General features: G+C 33.7%; 1 protein-coding gene across 1 annotated transcript; it reads right to left on the bottom strand.

Annotated features, from left to right (window-relative positions):
- Positions 1-3,823: 3,823 nt before the first annotated feature.
- Positions 3,824-5,126, bottom strand: LOC107614765 (receptor-like protein kinase At3g21340). The gene is made up of 4 exons (XM_016316902.3): positions 5,000-5,126; positions 4,687-4,755; positions 4,406-4,595; positions 3,824-4,283 (listed from the first exon to the last, which is right to left on the bottom strand). The coding sequence occupies exons 1-4, from the start codon at positions 5,112-5,114 to the stop codon at positions 3,866-3,868; spliced, it is 792 nt and encodes a 263-aa protein (XP_016172388.3). The 5' UTR covers positions 5,115-5,126; the 3' UTR covers positions 3,824-3,865.
- Positions 5,127-14,558: the final 9,432 nt, after the last annotated feature.

Here is a 14,558-nt window from a genome sequence, read left to right as displayed (position 1 = left end):
TCTTTCTCTAATTTTCTGAATTTTCTTTTTGGAATTAGAAGAAGAATTTCGCTGTCACTCCACTATGTTATGTCTATTTGCCTTGAGCTTCCCTGCCAGTCTAAACATAGTTGACACCCCTAATGCCTAGCGCCCAAGTATGCTTGATTAATTCCATTACCTCTTCATTCTCACACAATTTCTCTTAAAATCATAATCTCCTCTTTGTTCTCCTCACCTCCCTATCCGAATCAATAAAGAGTGGTTTGTAATCCAAACCCATTTCATATAGGTGTATAACATAGCCATTTGAAATTTTACCCTCCATTGCATTGACACAAGTACTCTATCCAACCGTTCTTTCATAAAATTGTTACTAAATTGTCTATTCGACCATGTGAATTTATCACTTTTGTAACCCTTAGCTCATTTGAAACTCATTCCATTGAATTCATCCTCATATTAGTTGATATTGACTAACCTGCAGCCATATCGTACACTTTCCAAACATGAACATCTTAGCCACTAGCCCTCCTATATTAATAAAATCATTAAAACTTCTTATAGATGATGCTGATTTAGGTTTGCCCCCTTCTTTCTCATGATGAGCTTTGATAGCGTTAAAGTCTCCCATAACCATAATTTGGTCTCCACCATTCTCAATCAGTTGTAATAACTTTGAGTATTGTTCCTCCCTAATAGCTTCATCTATATACAAATAGACCGCCAAAACCCCCCACTTCAAGTTATTTTGCTGAATCTCTAGTTCAAGGTAAATAAGAAAATTCTCTCGATTTAAAACCTGAATACTTATTCCCTCCTTCCATGCCAATACTAAACTTTCAGATTGACCAATAGGATCTACTATGTAGACTAATTTAAATCCTGTTCTCCTTGGAACTCCTTCCATATTCAAGGTATTGTTTTTACTTTCGTACATGAATAACACCTCGGAGGAATGGGATTTATTAATCCCTTGTATGTTGTAAACTGTCAGGAATTTTCCCAAACCCAGACAGTTCTACGATAGCATCTTCATATCTCCTTAGGTGCCCAATTTTGGGTGGCACCCTCCCTTGTTGTAGCAGTCTCACCGTTCTCCAAACACTATTTTTTGGTTGCTAAATTTTCTTCCACCTCTATAGTAATTCTTTTAGCACCCGTCACAGGTTTGTGATTCTGTTCTCTTCTGGCTAATTTCTTCAAATTCAGCTTCTTCTTCTCCAAAACTTCCTTTTGTCCCCTCACACACCCCAATTGAAAAGGCACCAAATGATTTATTATGATAAGGCTGATATGTTCCTTTCCTTTTTCATGTCCTTATTTCCTCCAAAACTTCTCTACCTTCAGATTTTGCTTTTCCCGAATTGCTTAGCAGCAGCGTCTTATTCACACTTTGGACTTCCTCTTCTTCTGTCTTGGCTTACGAGCTCCTATCATTCACTAAGAGATTGACAAAATCTCGTATGAGGCATACCGGAGTTGGTTTTTTGTATCTAGGATCTTATGTGTCGGTGCTAGAAGTATGATTTGGTTTGTTATTCTCTTTGTCTTCTTCAACTCTTCGACCAAATTGATCCGCTCTAAGCCACGTCCCCTATCCTTCCTCTTCTATTTTTCCTGCCACCGAATTCTCCAAATAACCATTGCAAGAACTAATTTCATGTCCAATTCCTCTACAACAGTGGAAAAAATTGCCAATTTTCTCATATTTGAGTGGCACCTCCAGAATCTGGTTATTATTGCCTGAAATCTTCATAATTCTACGCAAATATTTGCTAATGTCAAGCTGCACCAGCACCTTAATAATACGATCTCCCTTTCCCTCATCACAAACAAATTCGTATCCAGAACTTGCCCTAACAATCTTCCAATCTTTCTACCGAGTCCTTTACTTTTATATTTTTTCGATAAACCCGATAGCTGGATTCATATCGAAACGCAAGAGAATTCTTTTTTATCAATCAAACTATCCTTTCTCCAACGTCTGAGATGCAGAATATAGTTCTTAAACAACCATGATCCTCCTTTTTCTATCCTAAGCATATCCATTTCGTTGTTGAAAAAGAATTGGAATAAGTTCCCCCCATGATCATCACCCGAAAACCTTCTGGTTGCCTCCGTTGCCTCCATATTGCATAGAGTGCTGCCTCCAACATTCTAGCATTAAATTTTCAATCCGCCAACAACCTCCCAATCAAATTCTTATTGCACTTCTCAATACTCTCCTGAACATCTTCATCTTCAAACCTCAATATCTCATTCTCTTCTTCTTCAATTGCATGGATGCCACATCTCTAAAAAAATAACAGATGCTGTCATTGTTGAACCAAAATTACTCAAAAAAAAACTCACAATTAGGATTTTTTCTAATCCTAACAAAATAGAGCAAGATGGCAATCCTAGAAACAGAGCACTTTTTAATACAGATGGTGGAGGGTTTTTGATGCATTAGATATAATAGATTATATTACTTTTATTTTTATTATGTTTGTTTAATTTGTAATTTGATAAAAAATTTAGTATCCAAAATTCTAATAGTAAGTCAACAATATACATATGTGTAGCGTCTTGCTTGTAATTTTAATTTGGATTATGTTTAACTTCAGAATATTAAAATTACTCACATATTTTCGCTTTTTATTTTTTATTTTTAAATTTAATTTATTATAAAAATAATCTCGATTAAATCATCAACTTATACTAATATGACTCTAGGATTTTGTTATCTATCTATTATATAAAGGCAACCAAGAATAATTTGGTGTCCAAATTATTTTATTTAAAATGTTTTTTATTATATATAATTTGTAGAATAAAATATTTTGTTACTTAGTATTTTGACTGATTTTAGTTTTAGTTTTAGTATTATTAACATATTTATATATAAAAAATTAGATTAATAGATACATTAGCACCTATTAATATACTAATTTTTAACGAGAAGAATTCCCTAATTAACTGTTATTTTGATGACCATTTTATTCTTATACATTTGCGCATTTTATTACAGAATTAGAAAGTCAATTTATTTTTTTGGACCTAATTAAAAAGTCAATTTAAAATTTTAAATTAGTCATTCTTATCTCTTTCATTCCCCGGACCTTCTCTCCTTTTATAATAACTGCACTAACCACAAACCACAAAGGCACAAACCACGTCCCCTACACTTCAAGCATTCACATCCGTCTCATTTATTCATCATTTCTTTATTATCATCTCATATATAAATGCATAAAATGGAAGGATAGGAAAACAGAAAATAAAAATTTGCACTACATATGGAAAAACGACAAAATAAAGCAACATGAAGTGAGGTTACGTTGACATGTGATGGAGTTAGTCGTAGATTTTTTTTCACATCTTTGAAAAAAAAAATTAATTAGACTTTCACAGACTACAAATTATGTTTTGGTTTTAGCTTTGAGGGATAAAACATAACGTAAAAGATATAAAAATTTGAGCTACATTGAGTTCCGGGTTGAACAAAACTTTTATAGAAAGGTTATAGAAAATAGTTAGAGAATATATGTTCATGCCTGCCTTACAATCAGAGGGAAAAATAAAAAATTCTCATATTTACTCATGCAGTACTAGGTTCTGGTATAATTTTTCTTCTGTCAACTCAATTATTAGATAAATTGTTACAATAATCTACCTTGAGAGATATAAGATACAAGACTTATGAGATAATAACTGAATATAACAGCTCTTGTTATAATAAAATTTCTAAGGACTCCATCACATATACTCAATTAAAATGCATACACAACAAAAGACAAAATAGTTTAAGAAGCTAAAATACATTATTACAACAAAATAAACTTAAAATGCACCACAATTTTCAAGCTATTTTATTTCTAGTACAAGTATTAATTATCATAACCTATCTAGCTGATGGAGTCATATCAGTACTAATTAAATTCACACTGAACTCTTCAACTGAATCTTCATTTTGAAGGTTACAAATATTATGTTTTCGGGCTAACTCTGCAGCCAAACAGTCCTTCAACTGTGTCACTACATCTCTCATGTATGGCCTTTTCACTGAAGTGGAAGATACAGAGGCCATTGCTATTTCAACCGCTTTCCATGCAGAGTTATTGTCAAAATCTCCTTGTAACCTTGAGTCAACAACTTTTGTTATGTCCCCTTCAGCAATCATAGAATTAACCCGTTCAATTATATGATGAGTCGTGTCTTTCTTTATTATTATCACCGATTGACCTGTAATTATCCTTAAAAGAACTACTCCAAAACTATACACATCACTTTTTTCTGTCAATCTGTTTGATGTTGTGTACCTAACACAACGAATCAAATAATAATTTCATTAGTTAATTTTTCGTTATCTCTTATCAAAATGTCTTTCATCAATAATCAAAATGATGGATAATTAATCATATCATTGAAATTAAACACATACTCAGGATCTAGGTAGCCTGGAGTTCCGGCCACAATGGTTGACACATGTGTATCGCCCTCAGCCGCAAAACATTTGGATAATCCAAAATCAGCGAGTTTGGCATGGAAGTTTTCATTTAATAGAATATTTGGACATTTCACATCTCTGTGAATTATAGGTGGCTTACAACCATTATGCAGATATTCCAATCCTGAATTTAAATTTCAATCATGCATGAATAATTAAGAACTAAAATTTGATAAAGAATTTTGCATGTGTTTGGTTTTTTTATTCTTGCTTACCTTGGGCTGCATCTACTGCTATTGGAAGTCTATCTTCCCAGTTCAAAGACTTCCCCCTATTGTTTTTTCCTGTTAGAAGGAAAGAAAAAAAAAGAAAGAGATTTCACAATATTCCCCTACTGAATAACATGAATAGAAAGAAATATAATATTCTTACACTTAGTTATATTGTTTTTTAAAGTAATTGAATATTTTTAATTAAAAACTTTTTAAAAATATAAGATCAATTAAAATTTTAGATTATAGGTTTAGTAAAATTACAGGGACTTTGAGAAGATTAATTCAATTAAAATAAAAATAATTATGATTGTACCTGAAAGATGTTCATCTAAATCTCCATTTTTCATGTATTCATAAATGAGTCCTATGTTAGTTTCTTCGTTGCAATAACCAATAAGAGAAGTCAGATTTCGGTGATGCACCCTCATTAGAAGTTTAACCTGTCATTCCAAAACCACTTTTTTGTTTTGGTCAAACATAGCAACAAATTTTGATTGAGATATATTTTGAGCACTTGCCTCTGCAATAAATTGTTGATATCCTTGCACTGATGATAATGAAAGCATCTTAACAGCCACTTCAATGTCCTCAATAAAGCCATGGTAAACTGTTCCGAATCCACCTCTGCCAAGAATCCTATCAAAATTGTTGGTCATATTAACCACCTCATTAAATGAATACTCTCGTTGCTTATTTTCCAATTCTGACTCCTTAATTGGATTATGACGCCACCCAAGCATAATGTTCTTAGCAGCATCTGATTTTCACGAAAATTTTAAGCAGAATCAAAACTCGTGCAATCAACCAAACTTATGTAATCTGTTTCATAATAATATTCTTTATATTCATTATTAGTGTAAGACCCATAATTTAAAAAAAAAAAATATATATTATTATGAGTTAATCTCAACTTATTTATTCATTAAAGACTTTTGTTTTTAGAAAATTATTTTATTAAAAGTAATTAAATGAAGTTTTGACAATTAAATTAGAAATTTTACTTAATTTTATAATTATTGAATAATTTTCTATATTTAAGTTATAGAGCTTAACATTTATAAAAGAATAAGAATTTTATATGATTTAGCTAAATAATTGAGATTTTAGAATTTAATACTTTAATTTTATAAAGAAAATTAATTATTTTTAATTTTAAATTAGAATACTTAATTAAAATCCAATTAGCAAATTGATAAATAAATAATATTTTTAAAATAATTTTAAAGAATTAAATTAAATTTTAAATTTATACATTATATCATAATTTTTATTAGAAATCATGTGTAGCTTTGGAAACAGACTTCATTAACAACCTTCTTGCACCATTATTATTATTATTATTATTATTATTATTATTATTATTATTATTATTATTATTATTATTATTATTACTCCATTCAGCCACACACATACAGACACCCATACCTCCCATGTTTCCTTCAGTAGCCGCCATTACCCCCTTACCCTCCTAACTCCTTCACATCGGTAACACACACAAACCCACACATACTGAGACAGAGAGAAAAGAGGGCTGAACGGAGAAGAAGGAAGGGAGGGGGACGACCGCCGCCGACGCGTCTTGCCATAGCCACCGCCACCGAGCTGCCGGACCGAGCTAAGAAGGAGAAGAGGCCGCTGTTGTCATCGAGCTTGCTGTCGTCCATAGCCGCCGCCGTTGTGCTCCGGCTCGTTGCCACCATCGCGGACCGCCGCTGCCACCGCGCCATTCATCGCCGTCGCAAGGAAGACCAGGACCGAGGGAGAGAGCCGCGCGAGGAGTCGCCGTCGCCGCCGTTCGCGAGAGAGAGAGAAACACGCTGCGCGGGAGTTGCCGTCGTGGGGTGTGTTGCCGTTGAGAAGTTGTCGCCGCCAGATCCGCCGTTGTCAGAGCTTCTGTCCGAGTCCTGCCGCTGGAGAACACCTCTGCCGCCACTGAGATCTGCCGCCGGTGAGGTTTTAAGTTGGTTTTCGTTTCCTTTGAATTTCCGGGAGCTTAATCATCGCTGTATGTTTGTTTCAGTCGCCGTTGCCGGAGTTCTGGTCGTCGCCGCCGTTCGAGGTGGCTGCCGGAGCTGCCGCCAAACCGGTTCAGCGACCGCCGCTGTTTCATTTTCTTAGTTCGGTAAGTATTTATGTTTCGAAAACCCGTGTTAGTATTCTGTTATATTTGGTTATAAACTCTGAGGTTCTGGTAACGTAGGGTCGTGTTTTGAGCGTTGCATGTCGCTCTTAAGTTGCTGTGAGTGCTGCGAAAGTGATCAGGGACTGAGTTTGTGGTTGCTGATGGTTTCGGGTTAAGAGAAACGGTTTTGTTGACGCATTTTGAGTTATGGTTTCGACGAGTCAAGGTAGGGGTTTTTCTTAAAATCTAATTTCTATTACAGAGTTGTGGTAAATAGATATTAATGTGAGAGAACATATGCCTGTGATTATAATTGTCTTCTAAATGTGGTTGTTTGCTGGACTGAATGACTGATTGCTTGATTACTTGAGTAGTTTGTGATTATTGAAAAGAGATTAATTTGAAAGGTTATTTAGTTGATTATTATGAAAAATGGCTTTTCTTGGTTTTGAAGCTATTTTTGATGATGTAAAGGAATTGGCTTTGAAAATGGTTTAATTTTGAGTTAGTGACTTTATAAATGACTTTATAAATGATTTAGTATTTGAGCTGGTTTGATTTTAAAAAGAGATTTATTATGGGCACTGATTCGCTTTGAAAATAATTTGATATTGGAACTAGCTGAATCTTGGAAAATGATTGAGGTTTTGGAAAGGTTTGAGAAATGTTTGGATGGGACCCGAAAAGGGTGGCAGAATCCAAGTTTTAGAGGAGATGCTGCCGAAATTTTATAAAATTAGAAATTTCATTTGAAGTAGTTATTTTAAAAGGTTTAATTTTAAGCATTAAATGATTTGAGATTACTTCATTTAATCAAAGAAAAAGTTATGTTTTGGATTGAGAATTGTTAGTGAACGAAACGGAAAGAGGGATGATGATGATTGATTTGAAATATGATTTTTAAATGAATTTGGAAATGGGATATGGATTGGCAAATGATGATGACATTGAGAATGGCTTAGATATTGATGAATGATGAATGAATTATTTATGTTGCTTATGAATTTGAAATATCTGAGATACGAGGTTCCCTGGATTCAGTGCCGTGGCTTGCCACCACGTGTACCAGGTTGAAAACTCGATACTCTGTTGACCCTACGACGTAAGTGTGACCGGGCACTATATAAATTCCCGGGAATGTTACCCCCATTGAGCAATATTGATTATTTGAGAAAAAACTATGCATAGACTCTTGGGGATGCACGTCGGGGGACAGTCTAAGGACAATTCAGACTTGTCGGGTTGGCTGGATAACCGACAGATGAGCCTCATCAGCCATAGGACAGGCATGCATCATATGCATTTGTATGCTTTGCTTGGATTTGAACTTGTTTTGGTTTGCCTAATTGTTAAACTGTTCTTAACTGCTACTTAACTGCTACCTACTTGTGCTTTCCTTGTCTGTCTTGCCTGTGTTTGTCTTGGCGTGCTATTTTTGAGAATGAACTTGGATGCTGAATTAATGATTGTGTTGTTTGACTGCGTGGTTGATTTCTGATTGAGATTTTCTTATAAGGAAGGAAAGATTTTGGATTTCTGAAAGATTAAATATTGTTTCTTTAAAAAGGGTTTTGAACGATTTCCTATTGGTTTTAAAAGATTCATAAGACAATGATAATCACTGAGCTTGAAAACAGTTTCTTACTAAATATCTTCTTATGACAACTTTGAAACTCCGTGGTGAGACCGTGTGGTTAGGTTCTCACCCCCCCTACAGCTTTACCTTTTCAGGAACCGGATGAAGAAGCATTAAGAAGAGTTATACTGCATTTGGTTTATATGCTGTTGTATTATTTAGATTATTTTCTTCCCTCGTCTTTATTATTACAAGTTTGTAAGAGGGATAGGAATTGTATGTTTTATATTTTCTAATATGTTGAGTTATTATGTTAGGAGTCTTGTATATGAATATATGCCTGCTACTTTGTTTTTTTTAAGATAAAGTATTTACTTCCGATGTTCAAAGAAATTAGCGATACAGTGTCGAGTCACAGACTCCTATTTTAGTATTTAATATATAAAGTAGTCGTAATACTTTTTGCTATCAGAGTGGCGCAGCCGGAAGCGTGACTTCTGATAGTGAGGGTGTTACATTATGGTATCAGAGCGGTCTTTCCTGTAGAGCCTGAGGAATGGACCGGTTATGCTTCAATTGCATATTCTGAGAGTCTGTCATGTAGTAGGTCTTGTTCGAATAACGAGAATTAGAACTTTATGCACATGACTATCTATTGGTTAATGCCATTAGTCTTGCATTGCATAATTCCTGGTATTAAGTTTGGCCAGCTTAACACTAGTGAATTATGTATATGCAAGTATTAATGGGTTATCATAGACGATATGCGAGTCATAGATAACGCGAGTCGTGGGTTTTGGGAACGTTAGACTAAATTCCAGAGATTAGTTCCGATTCGACGTATAATCTTTATTCGTGCTTGACGTTATCTTTTCTTTATCAATAGTATTATAATCTCTAGTTCTGGATTTCTTCTTGGAATGTGTTTTGGATATTCTTCTACCATATCTTGACATTCATATATATCCTTGTTTGATTATGTTCCTAATTATTGCTTGAATCTTTAAGGAACATTCAACCTTAACACTGTTCATAAATTTGGTATTTGTTGATTTGATTTCGAATTATTTTTGGTGCAATCCATAATCCTTGATTCCTAAGTTATTTGAAATCTTAAGAGTCGCGATTCGTAGTAAATTGATTATGCGATTTAGTTCTCTTGCTTCGTGTTCTGTAACTATTGTGTGTTTTGCTCGGATTACAATCTCTGGTTTTGTGTTTCTTCGTAAAAATGATAAAAACTGACCTTGTTTTGATAAAATGTATCAATTCTAGTAGTTTTCTTCTACAACTCTTATCTTGGAATTTCTTTTGAAAATAGTTTTATTTTGGTTCTTTTTCTGTTTGACTCTGGTTGTAACCATTATTTGAATTCTGAATACGACAACCTTTGATTTTATAAAATACTTCCTTACAAAAAATGAAAAATTTCTTTATATAATTAAAACATGCTTTTATTTAAAAGTACTACTTAGTCTTTATTTATCCTTACAAGAATACTTTACTTTAGATTTTCTCATTTGAACATAATTTGATCCTTTTGCAACATTATTCGAGTTTTTATGTACATAAATATATACTTAGTTAATTATGTATCTACGAACTCTTTAAACTTTCTAAAGCAAGATTTCTATTTTCATTTCAGTTAATTTTCATTTAATAAACTTCACACAAATCATTTTAATTTGAATTTGATCTAGTATAACATAATATTTACCTTTGTTTAGTTTTTTTTGAAAAATATTGTATTTATATATTTTCATTACACAAATCATACATTATGCTCAAGTTCGACTTGAAATTGTTTTAATTTGACACAATATTCATGTTTTCACTAATTCTCTTAAATTTCGTAAATAATAACCCTGTTCTCTTTTAGGATTTCTATTGAAGTTCTTTGAAATAAAATTCTTTCCTATTTGTATTTCAATTCTTTCTTCTGACATACTTCACGACTTTTAACCATCCTAGTTTGTTGGTGACTAGAACCATTCCTTCATATTTTTGTAAACTTTGCGCTTCTCTAATTTGGTTTCAATTTGTTTTGATCCAATTTACCATTACCATTTTCTTGTTTTCTTTGGAGTTCCTAGATTCAATATTTCCTGTTAAGATGCAAAATGACTCTTTCTGAAACGTTTTCTCATGTCTATACATTGTTGCTTAGTTGTAATCCTACACTTTCCGAATTCATGTGAATCTTATTCTTGTCACTTATTCTTATCTTCCTGCGATTTGTATCTCTTTGAACGTACTTAATGCATTTCAATATTATTGAATATCCTTATAAGGTGTGATTTCTAGCATATTCTTGGATTGTTTTAAGCCTTTTAAAATAAGATTTGATTTATTTTTATGTAAGGTTGTTTTTGACTCTGCATTCCTTTATTTGGGCAGTGCCTCTTTTTGCTGTAACTTAAATTTGTTTTGGAGCGACACGGCCATCTGTTGAAGTTTTAATAAAATCACTTTTAACTTAGCTTACACTCCCTTACTTTGAAAATTTTTGTATGTGATTTAAATCTGTTTCATTGTAATGCATCTTCTTTTCCTTTTATAAGCAAAACTTTATTTCGAGTTTCCTTCCAACAAGATCGTAATTTTTATGCATGCTTAACATAAAAAAAAAAAGTAAATAGAATTTTTCTCTTAATCAAATTAGTCTCTCTTTTTTCAATTTTATGTAATCTGTTTCAACTTGAATTTATATTGAAATAATGTTACATTCATACTTTTATTATTTTGTTGGAAGATGTTTGTTACTTATTTTTTTTTTTTTTTTTTTTTGGTAAAACGTGAAATGATCTTCCCTTAAGATTTCCATTCTTCAAGAATAATGTATTCAAAAATATTTTTAAATCAAACTCGAGTTTTGAGAGCTTTGTCTTTAGTTTTGAATATTCTCCTTTTGTAAACCTCATATTTACTTGACTCCGCTTGAATTCGTTTCAAAATACTGCAATGTTTTTCATCTTATTGGTCTTATCGAATTCCTTCAATTCAAGAGTTACCCTTAAAGTTATCAATTGATTCTCTTTCCAGCAGTCTTTATTGCTTGTTCATCCTTATCTACTTGTGATTTCCACAATTCTTTCAAATTCTCGCGAACACGTTCCTTGTCACTGTTCTTTCTTTTCTATGGTTTGTTATCCTTCTGAGTATACTCGAAATTAGTTTTGGTGTCTTGTGGACCGTTAGACTTAATAAATGACACATTAGTCCTTTAGGACACGTTTGGTGAACGCAGAAGGTGAAATTTGTAAACATACGATGTAGCAAAGATTATCGAATCTTGTTTCATGTGGAAGAGTTTTATTGATGTTAAGTTTGTGACTACTAAGATTTGCAAAGTATTTGATGAGGTTGAGAACCCTCGGATGAATTGATTGATGAAGTACGATTGAGAATGGTGGAGATAAGTTATGTTGAAATTTGAATAGTTGAATCTTTGAAGTCGGTGCGAGATCAGTATTGGGAACGTTAGTCACGTTGTTTCAATATCAGTTTGCTTTGTGATCTTTTGCACCAAGCTTGTTTTGTAGCTTCTATTTCGCATCACACATATATCCTTATATCCTCATACCATATGAAAATCTTGGTATATGAGACTGTATGTATATATATGCTATAATCTTTTGTTTTTCTTAAAATGTGTTTGAACATAAAGTGATATAAAGTCTCTTTCGTTTTGTATCAATTTTCGAGGACGAAAATTCTTATAAGGTAGGTAGGATGTAAGACCCATAATTTAAAAAAAATATATATATATTATTATGAGTTAATCTCAACTTATTTATTCATTAAAGACTTTTGTTTTTAGAAAATTATTTTATTAAAAGTAATTAAATGAAGTTTTGACAATTAAATTAGAAATTTTACTTAATTTTATAATTATTGAATAATTTTCTATATTTAAGTTATAGAGCTTAACATTTGTAAAAGAATAAGAATTTTATATGATTTAGCTAAATAATTGAGATTTTAGAATTTAATACTTTAATTTTATAAAGAAAATTAATTATTTTTAATTTTAAATTAGAATACTTAATTAAAATCCAATTAGCAAATTGATAAATAAATAATATTTTTAAAATAATTTTAAAGAATTAAATTAGATTTTAAATTTATACATTATATCATAATTTTTATTAGAAATCATGTGTAGCTTTGGAAACAGACTTCATTAACAACCTTCTTGCACCATTATTATTATTATTATTATTATTATTATTATTATTATTATTATTATTATTATTATTATTATTATTATTATTATTATTATTACTCCATTCAGCCACACACATACAGACACCCATACCTCCCATGTTTCCTTCAGTAGCCGCCATTACCCCCTTACCCTCCTAACTCCTTCACATCGGTAACACACACAAACCCACACATACTGAGACAGAGAGAAAAGAGGGCTGAACGGAGAAGAAGGAAGGGAGGGGGACGACCGCCGCCGACGCGTCTTGCCATAGCCACCGCCACCGAGCTGCCGGACCGAGCTAAGAAGGAGAAGAGGCCGCTGTTGTCATCGAGCTTGCTGTCGTCCATAGCCGCCGCCGTTGTGCTCCGGCTCGTTGCCACCATCGCGGACCGCCGCTGCCACCGCGCCATTCATCGCCGTCGCAAGGAAGACCAGGACCGAGGGAGAGAGCCGCGCGAGGAGTCGCCGTCGCCGCCGTTCGCGAGAGAGAGAGAAACACGCTGCGCGGGAGTTGCCGTCGTGGGGTGTGTTGCCGTTGAGAAGTTGTCGCCGCCAGATCCGCCGTTGTCAGAGCTTCTGTCCGAGTCCTGCCGCTGGAGAACACCTCTGCCGCCACTGAGATCTGCCGCCGGTGAGGTTTTAAGTTGGTTTTCGTTTCCTTTGAATTTCCGGGAGCTTAATCATCGCTGTATGTTTGTTTCAGTCGCCGTTGCCGGAGTTCTGGTCGTCGCCGCCGTTCGAGGTGGCTGCCGGAGCTGCCGCCAAACCGGTTCAGCGACCGCCGCTGTTTCATTTTCTTAGTTCGGTAAGTATTTATGTTTCGAAAACCCGTGTTAGTATTCTGTTATATTTGGTTATAAACTCTGAGGTTCTGGTAACGTAGGGTCGTGTTTTGAGCGTTGCATGTCGCTCTTAAGTTGCTGTGAGTGCTGCGAAAGTGATCAGGGACTGAGTTTGTGGTTGCTGATGGTTTCGGGTTAAGAGAAACGGTTTTGTTGACGCATTTTGAGTTATGGTTTCGACGAGTCAAGGTAGGGGTTTTTCTTAAAATCTAATTTCTATTACAGAGTTGTGGTAAATAGATATTAATGTGAGAGAACATATGCCTGTGATTATAATTGTCTTCTAAATGTGGTTGTTTGCTGGACTGAATGACTGATTGCTTGATTACTTGAGTAGTTTGTGATTACTGAAAAGAGATTAGTTTGAAAGGTTATTTAGTTGATTATTATGAAAAATGGCTTTTCTTGGTTTTGAAGCTATTTTTGATGATGTAAAGGAATTGGCTTTGAAAATGGTTTAATTTTGAGTTAGTGACTTTATAAATGACTTTATAAATGATTTAGTATTTGAGCTGGTTTGATTTTAAAAAGAGATTTATTATGGGCACTGATTCGCTTTGAAAATAATTTGATATTGGAACTAGCTGAATCTTGGAAAATGATTGAGGTTTTGGAAAGGTTTGAGAAATGTTTGGATGGGACCCGAAAAGGGTGGCAGAATCCAAGTTTTAGAGGAGATGCTGCCGAAATTTTATAAAATTAGAAATTTCATTTGAAGTAGTTATTTTAAAAGGTTTAATTTTAAGCATTAAATGATTTGAGATTACTTCATTTAATCAAAGAAAAAGTTATGTTTTGGATTGAGAATTGTTAGTGAACGAAACGGAAAGAGGGATGATGATGATTGATTTGAAATATGATTTTTAAATGAATTTGGAAATGGGATATGGATTGGCAAATGATGATGACATTGAGAATGGCTTAGATATTGATGAATGATGAATGAATTATTTATGTTGCTTATGAATTTGAAATATCTGAGATACGAGGTTCCCTGGATTCAGTGCCGTGGCTTGCCACCACGTGTACCAGGTTGAAAACTCGATACTCTGTTGACCCTACGACGTAAGTGTGACCGGGCACTATATAAATTCCCGGGAATGTTACCCCCATTGAGCAATA

Source organism: Arachis ipaensis, chromosome B9, assembly GCF_059453495.1.
Source record: "Arachis ipaensis isolate K30076 ecotype BB chromosome B9, ASM5945349v1, whole genome shotgun sequence".
NCBI classification, from domain to species: domain Eukaryota; kingdom Viridiplantae; phylum Streptophyta; class Magnoliopsida; order Fabales; family Fabaceae; genus Arachis; species Arachis ipaensis.
Note: the sequence above shows the minus strand (reverse complement) of the source record. Positions and strands in the feature narration are given on the sequence as shown.

Excerpts from the sequence above, each read along its gene's own strand:
- LOC107614765 (XM_016316902.3), bottom strand. The coding sequence starts at position 5,114 with ATGAGGGTGCATCACCGAAATCTGACTTCTCTTATTGGTTATTGCAAC. Across the intron at positions 4,756-4,999 it reads TTTAGATGAACATCTTTCAG|GAAAAAACAATAGGGGGAAG; the intron begins GTACAATCATAA and ends TCCTTCTAACAG. Across the intron at positions 4,284-4,405 it reads CCAGGCTACCTAGATCCTGA|GTACACAACATCAAACAGAT; the intron begins GTATGTGTTTAA and ends TCGTTGTGTTAG.